Here is a 19,718-nt window from a genome sequence, read left to right as displayed (position 1 = left end):
CTGCCTCTGTGTTCTTTGGGGCATTTCCCCTCGTGGACTGACCCTGCTTCTCCTCTGTCCTGTGTAGTGGTTAGAACTCGGGCTCTAAAGTAGAGCACAGCTGGGTTCAGAGCCTGCCTTTAGTGCTTGCTTGCTGTGGGACTTTGGGCCAATAGCTTAGCTTCGTCAGATTACAGGGGACAGTTCAACGACACCCATGCATGGGCTGGGGTGAGGCTGTCAGAGCGCGCTCACAGACAGGTTTTGAAGCCTATTACTCATTGTCATCATTCATTATTCCCCACTGGCTGGCATGTTTGATCAACACTCGGCATCCCATTCCTACCCCCTCCTAGTGGCCTTGCTGGACGGCCGTGGCTGGAAAGCTAAAAATGACACTTTCGGGCCCCCTTGCAGCTGGGGCTCTGTGTGTGAGCTAGGTTCCAGCAATTAGAGGCACTTTGGCAAGACTCAGAAGGCAGATTTGGAGGCTGTCTATGGCTGCTCTGGGCTGTTTTCGGCCAGGAGCCCAGCTGTGCAAATGCAGCAGCATTTCAGCATCAAGTCTTCGGGGTCAAGGGTGCAGAGAGGGGGCAGCACAATTCCTGATCCCTGGACCCGGCTATGGCTGTGTTGGACCCACCGCTTCCAAGGATTCCTCCCCCACACCCCACATTCTTTTGTTACTATAACTGATTACCACAGTTTAGAGGCTTAAAATAACACCAATTTATTCTCTTACAGCTTTGGAGGTCAGGAGTCCAAAATCCATCTCACTGGGCTAAAATCAAGGTTGGCAGGCCTGCGTTCCTTCTGGAGCCATCGGGGAGAATCCATTTCTAGGCTGTTTGCATTCCTTGGCTGATGGCCCCTTCCTCCATCTTCAAGCCAGCTTCTGCTTCTGTCCTGCATTCCTGTTCCGACTCTGCTTCCTGCCTCCCTCTTATATAAGGACCCTTGTGATTATATTGGGCCCGCCTGGATAATCCAGGCTAATCTTTCCATCTCAAGATTCTTCACTTAATAACAACTACAAAGTCTCCCTTTGCAGTATAAAATAATGCTCACAGGTTCCAGGAATCTGGTGGGATATTCAGCCCACCACAGTGTCTTTCTGATTGTGACCAAGATGGCAGCGTGCTGGCTTGTCAGTTCTGCGATATTCTTGGAGTCATGCCTGGAGACCCAGCCTCAAGCCTGCTCCTTCACCCCTTCCAATGATTTTGTAAACACCCAGTACCCTGTATTCAACCTCTTCCTGCCTAAAATGCAGTAGCTTCTGTTTCCTATACCCAACCATGACTCAAATACCAAGTATCCTCCAAGACTCAGTTCACACACATCCCCATCTTTGGGAAGCCTTCTCCAATTCCTCCGGGGCTTCTTCCTCCTCCCTCTGGATCCCACAACTCCTCCTACTTCAAGTTTGTATAAATGTTATCTCCCCTAGTGGATCAGGACCTCTCCATCCCATCCTGGGATCTAACAGAAAGGAAGGCTGCATAAGGAAACAAACCAGAGGCCATTGGCTGAGAGCAACTTGCTGAGTGGCAGCCTTGGATGCAAGCAGAGGCAGGCATGGCCTGGGGAGGATGGGGATCAGCCAGGGTGGGGCCAGGCTGCCCAGGCAACCAGCAACACAGGGAGAAGAGCCAGGGAGGGGAACACAATCTCATTCTCACAACCCCCCCGGGCTCAGAGGAGCAACAAAAGGTATTTTCAGATACAGAAGCAAGTCAGCAGGTAGATACATGTGAAGCAGTACATTTGTCAGCTTCAGAGATGCTGCCCGGTCTGGGACTTTGGGGCTCTGAATCCAGAAATGCAGGAACGATGACATGTGATAGGAGGATCAGGCCTTGATACACAGGAGAGTGTGGAGGGTCAGATCTAGAAGACAACCAGTGAGCAGAGGACCAGTCTAGGGGCAGAAGAGGCAACAGGCCAGATGACGTCCCCGGTCCGTGGCAGGCCCTGACCCTATCTTCCCTGCAACAGGACAGGCAGTCCAGCCCCAGACCCCAGAAGGTTATGCCCATGCCTGGGTGTAAATGGAGCAGGAAAATGGTCCTTGAAAGTGTCAGATGCATGCAACAAATCAAAGAAAAGTCTGTGTGCTGCCATAGATAAGGTAGGTAGGAAGATAAGACACCAGAGGAAGAACAGCCTGGCGGAAGGCCACCTCCACTGGCAGGCAAGAACTAAAGAGCTCAAATTGGAAAACCCGAAGTTTCTGCGGCGCCTGTGGCTGCTGTGAGCTGTGACCTGGGGCAGCGCCTCTCTCCCTGCCCCTGCCCTCCCCAGTCTCCTCCGTCTGTATAGTGGGAACTGTAGACTCCGCGCTGAAGGACTCTGTCAACGAGGAAAAGCAGAGGGAGCTGTGCCAAGCAAGGGGTCAGGAAGGGCAGAGGAGTGGGAGATGCAGGACCTGGGCCATGGCAGGAAAGAGGCTCCGGCCGGGCAGAGAGGCCTGGAAGGCCTGAAGTGTCACTAATGAGGTCCCAACAGACGGAGCGGGGCGTGAATGAGCTGAAGGAACCGGCCCTCCTCCATCCCCACACTCAGCACACTTCAAATTAATAATTAAAATGCTTCCTGTCAGATTCCAGCCTGACACGTAATTAGAGCAGCTCCAGGCTTTAGGCGATGGTGATGAACAGTTCTTGTTAGAAAGAGACTTTTTCTGGGCATGAACAGGGTGGGGATAGAACCCTTCTCTCCAGATTTCTGCATCAGGGCCTCCCCTCCATTCCAGATTGATATGGACAGAGGTTTTCCTTTTAGCTTGGGGAAGGGCAGGGGCGTAGGGAGGGGCATCCATGTCCCCATCTGTACCGGGGGGAGGTTGGACAAGGTGCCATCCTAGCTGACGAGAGGGCAGCACAGGGCTTTGTGCAAGAAGGAGGGCAGGCCAGGGGCCCCTTGGAGTTTTGAAGGCCAGACAGACAAATCTAGCGGCCAGCTGCTGAATCCCATCCCCAACATGTGCACACAAGGTGTTGATATCATATCTTCCCCCCCCCCCCCCCCCGGGGCTGCTGGGGAATCACTGAGCTCAGCCACCAACTGTTCAGGGCCCAAGGCGCCTCTGGCCCCACCCCACCAACCCATGGCACCCATCACTTCCTTCTAGAGCACAGCCCTTCCCCATTCCTATCAACAAAGTGGAGCACAGATCCAGGAGTGCTAGCTGTCAGCTTCAGGGCTTCTCAGACCCCCAGCAGCAGAGCCCAGGGGTGCTGTCCATGGTTCCAGAGAAACTGAGGTTTCAGGCTCCTCCCTTGTCAGTTCTCCCAAGAGCCTCTGCCAGTCTCCTCCCTCCCTTGACCCATTCATCCACAGTCCAGATTCTGGTCCCCGAGCCCTGTCAAACTGTCACAGCTCCACACCTGCCACCAGGTCGGGCCCCCCAAAGAGAGAGAAGGGATCCCCACCGCTTAGCTCATTAAAGGAGAGCCCTTTACCCTGATGGGTCTGCCCTCAGGAGCTTGGGACTTGGAGCTCATGCCAAAGCTACCTATTAGAAGAAGAAAATCATTTTAAAGCAATGTTGTGTTACTTCATTGAAGTTGCCTTCATAAATATTTTAAAGGTGTTTATTAGGAAAACTACAGGAGTGGAAAGGAAGCTGCTGAGGCCGGGAGGAGAGATGCCCCAAAAGGTCTCGGCTGCCGCTGCTTCCGCCTCCTCCACCACCACCACCAATGACACGTACCCCCCCGGAGGGGCTGGCCTGTGGGGGCTGCAAGGAGGAGTCCTCTCTGTTGGGCAGCCCTACCCCTTGCTCAGATACCATGTTCCTATCCTCAGCTCAAACCCCATAGGGCTATATAACAGAGTCCTGTGGACACAGTGCTGAGCTGGGGGCAGGGGCCTCCTGGGTTCTCCTCTGAGGTTTGCTCCGGTTGCTGGGCAATTGCTCCCCTCCTCTGAGCTCAACAGTACAGTGGAGAAGAGGCTGAGGGTCCCTTCCTGGGCAGGCTGAAGTACCAGATTGTGGATGCTGTCCTTTGCTCTCTTCCCTCATCTCCTCCTCCCCCCACCTCTCCCACCCCACCCCCACCAGCCAGGACCAAGTCAGACCAGGAGCAGCAGAGCCAGAGCAGGTGCACAGGGTCAGACTACCCCCAGGAACATCTTGGCTTGCCTCGCCCCACTCCAGCGGGCAGGGAGGGCCCTGGCTGGGACCTGGGGAGGGGGTAAGAGTGGCATCTGCCTACTGCCCCATCATCCCGCTGGTGGAGGTGGGCAGGAACGGAGTGGCCATGGCTGCCTCTGATGCAGCTCCTCTTCTTGGGAAAGAGCTTCTTTCTGTCCCCTGAGCCCAAGCCAACAAGCCAGTTACACCCTGAGAAAGCAGGATTGATCAGCAGGCCAAGGGATTACATTGATCTGCAATGCTGGTACCCAGGGGGCAGAGGCTGCTTCTCTCTTGCACCTGGGGCTCCTTCCACTGCCATCTTCAGCTGAGCAGTGAGCAGTCCTCCCCGCCCCCATCTCTATCCTCCCCAACCCTGTCTGTCCCCTCTCCTTTGTCTGCACTGAGCCCAGTGCCAGCTGCTCAGACTTCTCTTTTCAGACCGTGAAAGTGCAGGTGAGGCGGCGTCATGAAGCCTCTGTCCTGTGGGTGATGTCTCCAGCTCAGCCAACCTGGAAAGGAGGGTGCTACTCTTGGCCCCATTTTACAGACACAGCCTGCAAGGACACAGAGCACTTGGTACCCAGCTCCCCAAGGGCCAGCAGGTAGTGTTTTCTACCCCAAACCTGGGGGTGGGCAAAGGGAGCTTAGGGAACCTTCTCTGATAAATAACAAAGAGAGAGAGAGAGAATGACTTGCAATTACCATATCAATTATTTCTGGGTAAATAGGTACTTCTAAGAGATTTTTAAAATAGATTATTCCTTTAAATAGGTTAAGCACCCTTTGGCAGCCTCATTTACATTACTCCTTTGCTGGGAAATTCTTTTTTCAGGGATAGTGTAGAAGCAAACTTCAGCCTCAGCCCCTTCCCTTCAGAGACAGGATTAATGTGGTCTGGGTACTTCCCTGCCCTGCCACCCACAGGGTCTGCTCTGTGCCCAGGGCTGGGTAGGGGGATCCAGACCTACCCTGCAGAGAAGGAGATGAACTCACAGAGAACAGTGAAGGAGCCGGGGTGCAGTCAGAAGTGGGGGGGGTTGCATGGGAAGAGTGTGTAGGATCTGCACAGGCGGAAGGGAGAGAGTGCAAGTCGGGTGGGAGTCAGGGGGAGCTTGAGCGAGAACTTGTAAATAGGACAGAATGTGGTGCATGCAACTTCTGCCACTCTGCCAATCATCTCTGTCCCCTTCTCCCTCATCACCCATCCTCCAGACAGAGCAGAACCCCCCCCCCCCCCCCTGCCGTCTCAGCACTGCAGAGCCCATTCTACAGATGCCCTAGGTCTGGAATCCCTGGCTGCCATCATTCTCTTGTTGTGCTGACCCAGATCCTCCCAGCTGCAGCAGGCAGGCGGACACCCAGAAGGGCAGCATGGATAGAGACGCCAAGGAAATCAGCACCCCAGCCATGTCACCCAGGCCCTTAGCATGTTCACCCACGGAGACTGAGCTCCATCTGCAACCTGGCCCTCTTCGGGTTCCCAGAAGGTTCTCTGAAGGTGCCATCAGTGAGCACATGGACTTCAAAGCAATTATGAAAGCTATAGGAACAAAAACTAGTGCGTTCATTCAGCAGCAGCAAATTACACTAAATTATCTTAGCAAATAAAGCAAAATGTCAGGTCAGCGACTGGCAGAGATGCATGTTGGTCCTTCCTCCAACACCCTAAGAGTGGGGGTCACATTCTTCAGGAAACACTTTGGAGAGGATATTGAAACATGAGATCAGGAAGGGAGAAGAATAAGGTGCAGACCAGCCCCCCTTCCCCACCGCCCTGAAAGCCTGCTGTCCCAGGGAATTATGGGACCAGGTAGGCAGACTCAGGAAGGACCCAAGGCCAGAGACCCCACAAGAGGATGGTGAGGGACAGTGGAGAGGAAGGATGCTCCAGTCGCTCCAGTCACTGGCTGGTCTGCGGTCCAATAGAGGCTCGGGATACCCTGGGGCAGAAGCAAGTCTGAGACACGAAGGGAAGGAAGCAGGAAGAGCGCGAGGCTCCTTCTTTGAGGCTGGCTCACGCGTGCACACTGGCTGCAGGGAGCGGGACAGATGGTCTTTGCCTCTGTGCAGAATACAGTGCTGGAGGGAGGGAGGGAGGGAGCCAGAACCAGCCACGTGGCTGTGCACATCTGGAGGCCTGGGGGCGACCAGGGAGAGAGACAGAGGGAGAAAGGGAGGCAGTGGGAGGAGGCGGGGGGAAGGGCCCCATTTCCTACACTGAGCTGAAGGGTCTGAGCCATCATCCGTGGCACCCCATCCTTCCTCACTCCCCCGGAGCCTGGGTGCCTGGTCTGACTGAGGGCAAGAATTTGGGGTTCCTGCTCTCCCCTGGGCCCACAACACAGGGTCCCCCTTCTTCATGCACATAGGATCACAGATTCCCGCAACCTTCTTTGCACCTGTATTTTCTGTGCTTCCTTCAGTGAGACAACGAACACCCCTTGGTCTGATTCAGTGATCACTGGGAACAGCTGGCTTGTCTCCGGTGCCTGGTCTCAAAGGTCTCTGCTCAGGATTGTCCCTCTGAGCCCTATTTGGCATTAATTTGTAAGCCGGGCTAGAGCCTCTGGGTCACACACATCGAATATTTAGCAATGATCTCAACCAATCGCATCAGAACTTCTAGGCATGGAGCCCAAGCACCAGTATTATTAAAAATCTCCTAAGGGATTCTAACGTGCAGCCAGGGTTAAGAACTATTGGACTAATGGAATCTGGAGTTGTATCACTAGGAACATAGTGCTCAGGATCAAGGAGGTGAGAGAGTGATCTATTATGAGCTGAAACATTATCAGGCCAGGGCCTCAGTCTGAAAGGTTGGTGATGAAACATGTCCAGAGGAAGGCGTTGGGGCTAGAGAAATTATATCCGCTGAGGGAGGCTGAAGAGAGGAAAAGGCTCAGACACGGGGGAAAGACTGGGAACAAAGGTCAGAGACCCTCTGTCTCTGAGGGCTGGGATGTATCTGCCCCATGAGATCCTGGATGTCCTGTGTTCTAACAAGAACCACCTCGTTAGTAGTGAAATAGTCACCACTATGAACAGAGGCAGAGGACTGCCACAAGGTAGAGGCTGAAGGGAAGGCGGCCCAGAGCAGGTGGGAGAGGAAGAGATGACCACAGGCTCCACCCCTGAGGTCCCTTTAAGCCCAGCTGGGGGCTGGAATTCCCAGCACCCTTCCTGCCCTATCTAGAATCCCCACTTAGTGGCCCTAAAGTGTTCTTTGCTTGCTCATTCCTGCTGCCACAGAGACTGGCTAAACAGGCTGTCTGAAAAAGTTGGCAACTCTACCAACACTTAACATACACAGCCCTGTGACCCTGAGATCCCACTTCTGGGGCTCCATACTGTAGAAACTCAAGCACAAATCTGCATTATTTGTATCCAAATTATAGGAACTAGCAAAATATATTCTAGAACAGCAGTACTGTGAGATACTACGTAGCCATTCAAAAAGAATGAGGGATGTCTTTGAAAGAAGCTAGACACAAAATGGTATGGACTGTAGGGTTCCATTTATAGGAAATTCAAGAACATCAAGGGGTGCCTGGGTGGCTCAGTCGGTTAAGCTCAGGTCATGATCCTGGAATCCCAGGATCCAGTCCCACACCGGGCTCCCCGCTCAGCGGGTAGTCTGATTCTCCCTCTGACCCTCCCCCGTCTTGTGCTCTCACTCTCTCTCAAATAAATAAATAAAATCTCCAAAAAAATATATACATATGGTTTCAGTTTTATAGAAGTGTTAGCCTAGGGAAAAGTCTAGAAGGATAGCAAACTCTTAATAGTACCTCCCTCTGTGTGGGGGGACTGGAGGTGAAGACAACCACTCTGTACATTTCTGTTGTTAAATAACAAAATTCAACCGAGTAAATCTGAAGATCTAATGGGCTTTATTAAATGATTCAGGCCACCAAGCCAGTAGAGGGAAGCTCCCAGGAGTTGTACAAAACGGAAAGTTCTTATAGGAGGGTGGGGCAAGAAAGTTTTTGCAAAAGGATAGTTCCAGGCAAGGCCACTTTCCCTGGGCAGGGAAAAGCAACAGGAAAAGCCAGGGGTCGTATCATGCAGATTACCTTCCTTTGGGGGATGGAGAAGGCCCACATGGCAGATTTATTGGCGACCCTACTAAGAAAATCCCTATAAGACGGTATTTCTGGGCGACGTCGAAAGTGCAATTAGATTATATATTAAGTCCCAGTGTAGGAACTTGGCCTAAGCGATGCCATTTTGGGCCTGTGGTGTTTTGTTTGTGTTTGCTTGTTAGTTTAACACCATGTTGTTTGCATTTGCAGTGTTCCCACGCATTACTGCACGCAGTCCTCCGCTCCTGCTTCTCTGGGAGTGCCCTGCACTTGGAGGCCCGGGATTTTGCTACTTGGTGCAAACCTTGGCTTCACATTTTAGTTTAAGACTTGGGCTTTGCAGAAGCCCCCGGCAACCAACCTGGGAAGGCACAGTTCCTGCCCATACTGAGCAGAGGCAGAGTGCTCCGAAAGAGGACAATCAGGATGGCTCAGGGCCCCCAGCCCTGCTGTCTTCACCCCCATCCCAGGCTCCTCCCTCTGAGCAATCAGATCCACTAACTGGTCTTCACAGCCCTGGTTACAAGTGCTCCTGGAGGTGAATTCCGGTCGCACCTTGAGCCAGCCAGGCAAATGAACCCTTGCTCTGTCCCCTCTTTAATATGGATGTGACACCTGCAGGCTACAGCTTGTCGCACTGTGAGAATTATTTCTCCATTAAAATGCAGAAGTTGGAGCTTTGCCCAGGAAAGGCAGCTAAAAATACTGCTCTCTGGGGCACTTATCATAGGGGACTTAGTGGCCACCTTCCTTAGCCCTCAGCCCCCGGGAAAGTACCCCCACCTGCCCTATCCCTGCCAAATCCCTCCTGCGAGCATTTGATCCAGTGTCTGAGGCTTATCCTGGCCCCATCAGGAAGAAAAAGCACTGGTTCCCATGCCTCTTTTATAGATAGGCAAACTGAGGTCACTGCGCTCCATCTACAAAGTCACCTAGGGAGTAAGAGAGTGCAGCCCCGACAGCAGGGAAGAAAAATAACGCCCCGCATGCACCCAGCACTTTATAGTTTGCAGCATCTTCTTACCCACTGTCTTGTCCAACCTTCAGACAGATCCTATGAAACATGAACCACCGTCGACCCCACCTGGCAGGTAGAGTTTAGCCCGGTGGGGTAAGCAACATGCTCAAGGGTGCAGGGGGGAGGAGTACAGGGCAAAGGCAGAGCCCCAATACAAGTCTTTTGATTCTAAAATCCACCCAGAGCACCCGTAGTGGGACTTCAAGCAAGGTGACCGGTCTCACTGCGGGGGCCATGAGCTTTTATAATAGGCACTCTGGTTTGTAAAGAATGCTGCATACATTTCAGGGGAGGACTCAGCGCCCTACTTAATGGATAGGAAATCAAGGGTCAGAGGTATGAAGGACTCGGTCACAAGTTAGCAGTGGAGCTGGGAACAAAAATCAAGTGTCCTGACCCGCCCCCCACTGTCCTGCAGCCCCAGCGCCTTGTCACCCAGGGGCAAATGGGCACAGTATGCTCTGCAGGCTTCCCCGTCCCTGAACCCAGGCCCCTGGAAACCTGTTTATCTGCCACATTCACCCCTCTTCTCAGTCTTCGGAGGTGGAGGATGGTGAAACCTCAGGTCTGTTTCTTATATAAGAAAAGTAAAGTCCAGAGAAGCTAGATGCCCTACTCAGGGTCACAGGGCAGGATGAGGTCCCGGACCTGGATCTCTGATTCAAGTCCGGTGCCTATTCCACGGCGCGAGCCCAACACCAGCATGCAGAGCTCCTTCCCTGGTATCAGCTTCCTACTAGGGCTCAGCTTCCCCATCTGTAAAATGGGGTGCTAGAAGTGGCCCTAAGCAAGCCCAGGATCCGAGCCTCCCAAGATCAAGAAATTAGGTGGTGCTTCCAGGAATGGGAGGAGCCAAGCCTTTCTGGACAGCCAGCTTCACTTTCCCAAGGGGGAAACTGCGGCCAGGGAGGGGCTGCATGGCCACAGAGACCCAGCGACTGAGGGGTGGCGAGAGGGAGGAGACACAGGCATGCCCGCTCTGGCCTCAAATGTCCAGCAGGGGATCCTTCCTACCCAAGTCCTACTGCCCAACCTGCTTCCACACACTTCTCGGAGAAAAAGCTTTCTACAAAGCCATTTATTTTTCCCAAAATACACCCCCAGTTAACAAAATTCCTCAGAGTCCCACATTTAAATTAGGCATGCCACCTCTTCCGTTCCCTGGGGAAGGAGGAAATGTCAGCGGGAGGACATCAGAAGCGTTCCGGAGGCCGGGGGCTGGCGAGAGACAAGCCAGGAGGTGTCCTCCCAGCTCCAGAATAGCACCATGGCGGGGGCTGAGGGGCTGTATCCCTGTACCCTCCTGGCCCTGCCCCGTCCCCAGGCTTCCGCTACACTTCTGCTCTCTGGGGTTCGGGGTGCCGTGGCCGCCTGCCCACCTGCTCACACCTTGAAAGACTGGAAACCATCAGATTCTCCGACTGTAGCAAGAGGCTCTGCCCCGTCTCCAGGTTTCTGCCCGCACCCCTGCTCTGAGGAGGGATTAGGGATGGCCTGGGCATGAGGTATCCAGGAGGCCATGGGCACATTGGAGGGGTACTGTAGGGAGCCGGGCAGGAGCCCCTCACAAGGCGCAGGCCGTGGCAGGCGGTTGTCTGTCTCCTCGCAGTTCCCCAGTTGAAGGACAAGCTCCTTAACGGAGGGCCCTGTCTTCTCACAGCGGGTCCCAGGTACCTAAGGCAGTGCTGGCACCCCGTGGGTGCTCGGTGAACGTGACTAGAGTGGATGAACAGAAGGACAGGAGGGAAAAGCGGAGGGCTACAGGCTGACCCCCAGGGGGCCCACGCAGACCCCCAGAGACCCCATGTGACCAGCACATGCTTCCCACAGGTAGGCAGCCCCAGGGCACAGCCCAGGGCACCACGGGAGAGACTGGGCGAAGGGAGGTCCCTATACGTCCCAGCACAGGTGTTGGTGTGTCCCTGCATGCCCGGGGAAGGGCCCTGGCTTCACTTAGTGATGGGGGAAAGGCCAAGGCGGGGGCCAGAGGAGGGGAGGCGGGAGGGGAGATGCCTGTGGCCTCAGGAGATGCTGAAGCTGCAGTGTCCCTGTCTGGGAGATGGGCTTACGGCGGGGGGAGTGGAAGAAAAGGCTGAGAAATGAAAACTAGTGTATCAGAGCCACTGGAGAAAGAAGGCCAGGGGTAACTGCGTATCCTGTCTTTGGAGAAAGAAGGCAGAGGATCCGTCTGAATATTGTGTCCTGCGGAGAAAAAAGAGGCAGCCAGATGGTCCATGCAGCATATCCACTGGAGAAATAAGGCGGTGGGGTGGTGTCTGTATTATGTCCATAAGACACAAGACAGCAGGATGGTTTATGTATCGTGTCACTGGAGAAATAAGGCAGCAAGACTTGGGAATCACGTCCATCGGAGAAAGAAGGCTGTGGGGTGGTCTCTCTGTCCTTTGGAGAATGGGCAGACCTGCCCGAGTGGGAGCCATCTGTTGGGGGCAGGGCTCACACTGAGGCCCCGGTGCAGCCAGAGGTGGGAGCCCCCAGGCCAGAGCAGCAGCTCCCTGGTCTTCGTGGTCAGGCTATTTCTTGTCCATCATCTGCATTTCGTGATGGAAAGAAAAAGTGGGGGAAAAGGCATTAAATGCAGGAGTTGTACTCTTGGGCATGCTCCAGAAGCCCAGGCGCATGCTCACGCACTTCCGGGTGGGGAGTGTGTGTGGGGCTGGCCGCCGCAGTCTGACTAGCAGCCCCTGGGCTAAGCACTGCCCTGGAGGCCCAGACAGACGCCAACACAGGAGCTGGGCATCAGACAGACCATGAGGCCCCTGAGGGAGGCTGCCTAATCCCCACCAGCCTCTCTCTCCAGCCCCATGGCTCCCCCACCCCACACCCCTCCCAACCACTTTCCCTGGCACGCTTGTCCCCTCCTACCTCCCCCTCCGTCTCCCCTGGCCTGGCTCCCTCCCCTCCACTAGCAAGAAATCCTTTCCAGCTCCCCTTCCCATGCTGAGTTCCTCTGGCTCTTGTCTCCACATGGGGGGCACCAGTGGACCGGCCCCGCTCCACTTCCTGACCTGGGGGAGAGTTTCAAAGGAGGACCAGGGCATGTGTGACCCCGCTGCTCCCTCTCCCATTCTTTGGGGTCTGTCTGTCCCAGAGGAAGTAGTCCTCCCTTCTGGGCGCCGCCTCTGTACACATGCAGTGTGACCAGAGACTGGAGGGCCAGGGAACGGGACTGGGAAGCCTGCTGCACCCCGCACCCATGCCATTCTCCCAAAGCTCTCTTCTAGAACCGAGCTGACATTTTCCTCTCCATCTGCTCAATCCTTCCATGCCTCATTTGGTTCAGAGCAACAAGGAGGCAGATAACTTGTCTCTACCCCTCCAGACCCCAACATAGGCCTCTTACTGCCACGGAACATTCTACAGCATTTGAAGGGCCTTGCTTTACAGAGCATCTCTGCATTTGTCACCCTGCCTAATCCTCACCACCATCCTGCAAAGGAGCTGTGCATTCCACAGATGTGCATTCCACAGATTCCTGGAAGGTCCAAGGCAGGGACTAGACCCAACGTATCCCTCCCGATGCCGGGGCCGCTTTCTTCTGCACAATGCTGCCTTCCCAAAGCCCTCTTACTGCCTTTCGTGAAAGTCGGAGTCTATGACCCTCTCGTATCACGTATTTTGTGCAGGCTTCTGAGGGCCCCATTGCTCCCCCTCCCCCCGCCGCCCCTGCCTCTGGAAGTTTCCTGAAGATATAGGGCCTACGTCCTTCCCTTCTCCCCTAAATGTAGGGACGAGCATCCAGAAATTCAGGGAACGTTTCTTTCCTGACAGGGACACCCAGGCAAGCTGAAAAGTTTCCATAACCTTTAGCAACCAACTTTGATTTCTAGGTGGAAGCCACTGATATCGAGCAGCAAGTCTGAATCAAGGAGTGTTTTGTTCCAAATACACACACACACACACATTTCCCCAGAAACCCGCACACACAGATGTCGCTGTGGTTACTTTCAGTAAGGAAGAATCTCAAACTTACTTCCAACCAACCACTTCCTAACGTAACCGCTGATGTTACAGAATATGAATAACGATGATTGTTAACATTTACTAACTGCCTACTACATGTCAGGAACGTGGCTGACCAGCCAAAAGCCATATCCTCTGGGCTAGCTGGAGTTAGGCATCATGTGACTAGGTCCAGACCAATGGGCGGAAACTGGAGTAACAGGAGCTATTTCTAGTCAAGCCCTAGAAAAAAAATGTTCCTCCCTGTCCTCCCTCCCCCTTGCTTCTGGAGAAGGCATGGGAGCTGGAGCTCCCTGGATGGAAGCTCTGAGAGGAAGAGGGCAGAAACCAATAAATGGAACCTAGCTCCAGGACATCAGTGGCCCTCAGATCACCTATGCTTAGACTGTTACAGGAGAGAGACATAAATCCCTGTCCTTGCAAAGCCTCTGTCACATCTACATCCGCTTAGAGCAGCTGGGACCTTGGCTACTCCACCCCCTGCCATGCCGACAGGGGAGAGTCAAGGCTGCGCTCCTGGGGAGGGAGCCTCAGGTGACCTGTGAGCAGGTGATGATCACCCTACCACCAATGACCCTCCCCAGCTTCCTGCACACAGAGGTGCCAACACACAGAGACACAATCTCGAGCAGCACGTGTCTTTACCTTCTTTGTTCTCAGAGTGTTTCAGAGGCCGCAGGGCTGCAAAAAAAGGAAGGAGCACACAGTGAGGGAGGGGGAGCTGTGGAAAGTGGGGGGTCAGGGGTCAGGCAGATGGACAGAAGCCGAGGAAGAAGTGAGGTCTACATGGACTGGGAGAAGTTGGGAGGATGAGGGCAACCTCCCAGCCCCAGGGAAGGGGCCCTAGGCTGCTGTCTCAAGGCCCAGCTCCACTCTGTATCCTGTCACCCCTCTCTCTGGGCCTCAGTTTTCCACATCCGTACAATGGGAACAGCTACCCTGCCCTCCAGTGAGCCAGAGATGCGGAAGTACACCGAGCCTGCTCCGCAAATAAGAGTGAAGTAAGAAGCCACAGGAGGCTGCAGCCCTTCCCAGGTGGGCCTGGGGTCATGCAGAACGGAGACTGAACAAATCTCTAGGCCCCCCTCCTCTCCCTCCCCCCTCCCTCTGTCAACTACATCTGCCTCCGAGCAAGAAAAATGAGGCCTGATCCCAGGGCTGTCTCCACACCAAAGGCAGAGAGTTAATTGGCATCATTTACAGCAGTCCCCAGGTGTCAGTCTCCTGCTCTTCCTCCACGGGGGTGGGGAGGGGACCAATGTCAACTGGCACCATCCCAAATGGCTCAGCGGGAACCTGGCTCTCCCAGCCCAGGAGCCCCAGGAGGGAGGGCAGCGAGGCCTCCAGTGGCCACGAAACACCAGCGCCGTGGCACCCACCCCAAGCTAGGCTCCAGGTTGATGTCTCCAAAGCACCATGCCCTTTGCAAACCACCTGTGTGTCCAGTCACTCGAAAGAGCCTCTGGTGCCATCAAGACAGGGCCAGCATAACATTTTACAGAGGGACACTGAAGCCCAGAGCAGCAAAGCACTTTGACCAAAGTCACACAGCCTCTAACCAGAATGCGACTATCTTAAATTGTTTACCTGTTAACAAGACTCCAAGCTATCAAGCATGGACCAGGCACCAGGGAAGGTACTAGATCCTTTAAATACATGATCTTATTTAATTAAACCCACACAACCTATGAAGGAAGACAGTTATTAGGACAAAACCAAGACTCAAAGATGACGAAACTGAGGCTCAGAGAAGCAAAGTGACTTGCTCCAGGCCACTCAGCCCACGAGCGGCAGCTGGAACTTAAGCCCAGGCTGCCCTGTCGCCTGAGCCCTCCCTCTTCCCCTAGGAAGCCACCAGACCCCACAGTTCGGGGTCACTCAGAGTGGAGCTGGCCCTGGTAGAAAGGTCAGGTAGGCGGGAAAGACGAAGCAACACCTGAGAAGGAGTCAAGGGAGATCCACATCCAGGCCTAACACTGAGCAAAGACTGGACTCATCCGGGCAGGAGGCCACAGCCCACAGAACACACTGCATCCAAACCCCAAGCAAATCTGGCTCCTCTGGATCCTAGAGAGACCCTAGAGCTCTCCCCGTCCCTGCGTCCTTCCCTCAGCCAATAAGGCCAGCTCTAAGATCAGGCTTACCGGTCTTGGATCCCTCTCCATCCCCATCCTGGTCCTCAGCACCTGGAAGACAAGGACTCAGTAAACAAGACTTTCTCAGCCCACAGTCATTCCTGCACTTCTCCACCTGGGAGCGCAGGAGGCAGGTAAGCAGGCTGAGTAGGCCTGGCCTGCGCTCCGGATGTTGGACACAGGGTCGGAGCCTGAGACCAGCACAGAGCAGAGCCCACCCCTCCCCCAGCCAAGCACCATCTCCTCACCCCTCCAGCCAGCCACACCCACCGACCCCATCGCTCCCCCATCCACCCACTTACCAAGCCCCCCTACCACCAGCCTCCAACATGAGCGCCACCCACCTACCTGTGCGCCTGTCCTTCTACCAGCCCCCCTGCCGCCTGCAGCACAGACCGCCACCCACCTATCTGTCCCTCCCCCTCCACACATGCACCCTCCTTCCCGACGCCCAGCCAGCTCCCACCTCTGACCATCTACTTCCATGTTCACCCAGGGAAGCCTCTGTGTACCCACCTACCACCCACCGGCATCACCCCCCGACTCACCAGTGTGTGCTCACCACCCACCACTCCCCCAAGTTGACACACTTCCCAACCAAGCTCAAACCGCCCATCTACCAAGGTCAACTCACCACCTGCCAATCACCAAAGTCAACTCACACTGATCCCAACCCAGCTAACGGCAGCTCCTTCCAACTCTGCCCACTGGGAAGCAGACACACCCTCACACAGGGACCCGCACACCCATGCGGCATTCACGCGTGTGCACGAGATTTCCACGCTCTACACCCACGCTGCTACACGCAGACACCCTCGGGTGACTTCCACCCTCACCATCACACTGCAGCCCCACACGTCCACCACTCAGCCTGCCATATTCCCACCTTCCGAGGCAGGCTCACACCTGTTCACACATACAAGACACATTCAGCCTCAAGGCCACACACACACCATCAGGCCCCATGTGCACACTCAGGCTGATGCCACAGACACACCAACATACCCGAAGACACGTGTGGGTGTGCACACCCTCTCTCCCTCACCTGCATTCTCCTCCTCACAGCTCTGCTTGATCTTTCTCCAGCACACGAAGGCCAGGGCCACCAGCAGTGCGACCAGACAGACAGACAGCCCCACGGTCACCCACAGGGCCTCAGGGGGGAAGGTCATGGGCTGCCCTGGGACGGGAAGTGGGGAGAATGGGAAGAGACGGTCACACATGAGCCCCGTGGCCCTGAGGACTGCACACCCTTGGCCAAGAGGTGTGAATAGGGAGCTCCCACCCTCACTGGGCTCCAATGCTATGAAGGGAGCTCACTGAAGTTCCCACGCTACTCCCCCACACCCCAAGACACATCCAAACCCCGACACAGCCATGGCTGGTGTGGACGTGCCTCAACTTGGCAGGGGTGAAGAGTCTGCAGTTGATGATGCTCTAGAACCTTCTATGGCTCCCCACTGACATTTGAATAATGCTTCAGTCCTCTCAAGGACTTCTATTATGTGGCTGTTCTTTCCCCTCCCCCAACCTTTCTTTCCATGTCCACCTCAGGAACCTCTGCTCCAGCCAAGCTGGTGAACTAACCATTCTCTGCAGAGACAACTGGCTCCTTCCAGCCCCCACGCCATTGCTGTCAGGTTCCCCTACTTAAAAAATGCCCCCAAATGCTCACCTAGTTTAAGAGGCCCTCCCTGACTCGTCCAGCCCTGCCCAATAATGACATCTCCCGTCCTAGAGATCGGGAGTCAGCAAATTATGGTCTGCAAGCCAGATCTGGCCTGTGGTCTGTTTTTGTACAGCCTGTAGGCTAATAATAGTTTTTATATTTGTAAAGGTTGCAAAAAAAAGAAACAGGAGGAGCAGAAGGGGAAGGAAAAGTGGCAGCAGCAACCAAGATCGTATGTGGCCCACAAAGCCTAAAATATTTACTCTCCAGCCCTTTACAGAAAATGTTTGGGGAGCCCCGCATGTAGATGGGGGTGGGAGCTGAGGGTGCCGTGGTGAGGGTTCTGGGTTTACCCAAGAAGGGGAGACTTGCCAGGGGAATGTTTCCGTGAAGCGCGGCAGGCCCGTCTGTTAGCTATCTCGCGGCAGAGGGACGGGCTCAAGGCGCCCGCATCTGGGTCAGGGCCAGCCGCTGTCCTGAGCACGCCAGCCAGCAGCCAGGCCCTGGGCCCATGCCAGGTCCCGGGCAGAAAGCTTGGGGACCTCAGATAAAAAAAAAGACAGCACTGCTTTCCTCTGCTCTCTGCGGACCACGAAGGCCCAGGGCAGCAGCGGCAGCCGGGGGGCTAGCTGGTTCTGCAGAAGGCTACATCAGGGCAAACAGCAGTGCCGGGAGAACCTTCGGCCACAGAGGCCCCGGTAGGGACGCGGGCATTTGCAGCAGATGTTCCCTTGGCCGGCATGGCTGGCAGAGCTGCCACTCAGGACGTTGCAAGCAAAGGGACCCGTCACCCAGGGGAGCGGGGAGGACAGCAGCTGACACGAGGGGCCAAGAAGGCCAGTCCAGGAAGCCCATGAAAGAAAAACCCCTGGGGATCCCGGGTGGGGATCCTGCAGCAAAGAAGGGAGCAGAGCCACAGAAATACTCAGGAGGAGGGAGGATCTCCTCCTGTGTTCACCCCCTAAATGCTGTTAGTGCCTGGAACACGGGCCAGACTTGCCCTGGAGTAAAGAGCGGGGCTCAGGCCGGGGTGTTGAGGCTCCATTACCAGCACGTGCTCCATAAAGCCCCCTCCATGCACAGCACACTGGACGTCACGAACCTCCAGCAGGTGTGGGAGAGACCAGGCTGGAGGGCTGACATTCTGAATCCCGGAATGTTTTAGCAGGCACAAAGCTGCCTGAAGCGAAATACAGGCCAAGGGCTCCAAAGTAGGCCAGACCTGCTCTTATGAAAACAGGAGGCTGGGTGGTGGGGAGGAGAGAAAATTAGGCTGAGAGGCTAAAGGTTAGATTCTGGTCCTGGTTCATCTGCTCACCGCCCTGGGTGAGTGTAGAGGCGCCATGCACCCTCTAAATGTAAATGCAAACTATTGCATTTACCATTTATCCAATTTTCAAAGAGGTGCCTGGCCCCCCAAATGGAGCCACTGTGCTAGTCTGCAGACTTGGGAAAGTTCTCTCTTCTCTCTGGGCTTTGGTCTCCTCATCTCTGAAACAGAAGCACTTTAAATGTTAGCTCCTAAAGTTTAAACTTAAAGTGTTTTTCTCTTAGATGGGGTAAGCGTTCTCCCTACCATTCCATTTACACCCATAAGCCCTTTCTGCACAGTGTGGCAAATACCCAGTTCGGCCCCAGGTGCAAATGATCACAAAGTCCACTGGTCCTTCAAGGCTCTCTCAACTCCTGCCTGTCCCCAGAGACTTCTCCCGACCGCTCCTGCAGCCCACTTCCCTTCTCAGAAAGCTTCCCTTTCTCTGCCGATTTTACTCTACCTGGTACTTCTTATTCTCTCTGGAAACCTACCAGGTGGATGGAAGTCATGGGAAGAGAAGACAGGACAACCCGACAGATAGACCCTCTGTCCTGACACCAGAGGATGTGGGGAGGCCCCTGGGAAAGCTCAGTGGCCCAGGGAGAGGAACTGAGGAGAAAACCTGATGTCCCAACACAGATGGAGACTGCCTCCCTTGGCCTGAGTGTGGGCCTGCGCCCTCTTCACACCTCCAGGCACAAGGAGCACCCACTGATACGGACAATGCAGGAAGTGAAGGTGTTTGGGCTGGGATCCCAAACCAGACCCCAACCAGATTGAGGGAATTGCCAAACGGACGGCATCAATCTGGCGTTTGACCACAAGGGGACAGCAGAGATTCCCCCAACTGCTGCCTGGGTTGAGCGCTCCCTTCTAGAAGAGCTGACACCGCCCCGGTGAGGGTCGGGACCGACCACCTGGACATCCCCAGCTGTCTCTCAGGGCCTCAGATCAGATGCTGGCATGGACACAGCAACACCTTCCCATCACCTGGAGGACTTCCGGTAGGAAAGCCCTCGCTCACCATGCCGCCTGCTCTAGAACTCCCACCCCCACCCCCAGATTCCCGCAGCTACTCCCACCTCTGTGTAAGAAGCACAAGGACCACCTAAGGTGCTCTTAGGAGGGCCAATATTACAAATGACTCATATCAGCTCCTTAAAGCAAGTCCCTCAAGGACTTCTTGGTGGAGAGTTTGAAACACCTGGAAGGTCAGGTTTCGGACCACCCAAACCTACCTAAATTCCAACTCAGGGTCTAGAAAAAAGGCAGCGGCTCTCTTCGTCTCCCCAGCGGCTCACCTGCCGCCTGCCTACCTGTGATGGTGACGGAGCCATGAGCGTCCTGCCGCAGCACAGGGTTGCGCACCAGGCAGCTGTAGGTGCCATTGGCGCC

General features: G+C 54.9%; 1 protein-coding gene across 7 annotated transcripts in view; it reads right to left on the bottom strand.

Moving 5' to 3' along the window:
* Positions 1-10,283: 10,283 nt before the first annotated feature.
* Positions 10,284-19,718, bottom strand: part of CD276 (CD276 molecule) — a 26,074-nt gene continuing 16,639 nt past the window's right edge. For 6 of the 7 annotated variants that reach the window (XM_034993757.1, XM_034993761.1, XM_034993758.1 and 3 more), the window contains 5 exons: positions 19,640-19,718; positions 16,385-16,519; positions 15,349-15,390; positions 13,850-13,885; positions 10,284-11,772 (listed from right to left, as the gene is read on the bottom strand). The exon at positions 19,640-19,718 is cut by the window's right edge and continues 275 nt beyond it. In XM_034993757.1, coding sequence (XP_034849648.1) covers positions 11,750-11,772; positions 13,850-13,885; positions 15,349-15,390; positions 16,385-16,519; positions 19,640-19,718 — 315 coding nt within the window. In that variant the 3' untranslated portion in view covers positions 10,284-11,749. The remainder of the gene's footprint in view (positions 11,773-13,849; positions 13,886-15,348; positions 15,391-16,384; positions 16,520-19,639) is intronic. The other variant, XM_034993763.1, reaches the window with a different exon arrangement.

This window comes from Mirounga leonina, unplaced genomic scaffold (assembly GCF_011800145.1).
Source record: "Mirounga leonina isolate KUSES-001 unplaced genomic scaffold, KU_Mleo_1.0 Mir_91, whole genome shotgun sequence".
In the NCBI taxonomy this organism is placed as follows: Eukaryota; Metazoa; Chordata; class Mammalia; order Carnivora; family Phocidae; genus Mirounga; species Mirounga leonina.
The sequence above is the reverse complement of the archived record's forward strand: the minus strand, read 5'-3'. Positions and strand labels throughout refer to the sequence as shown.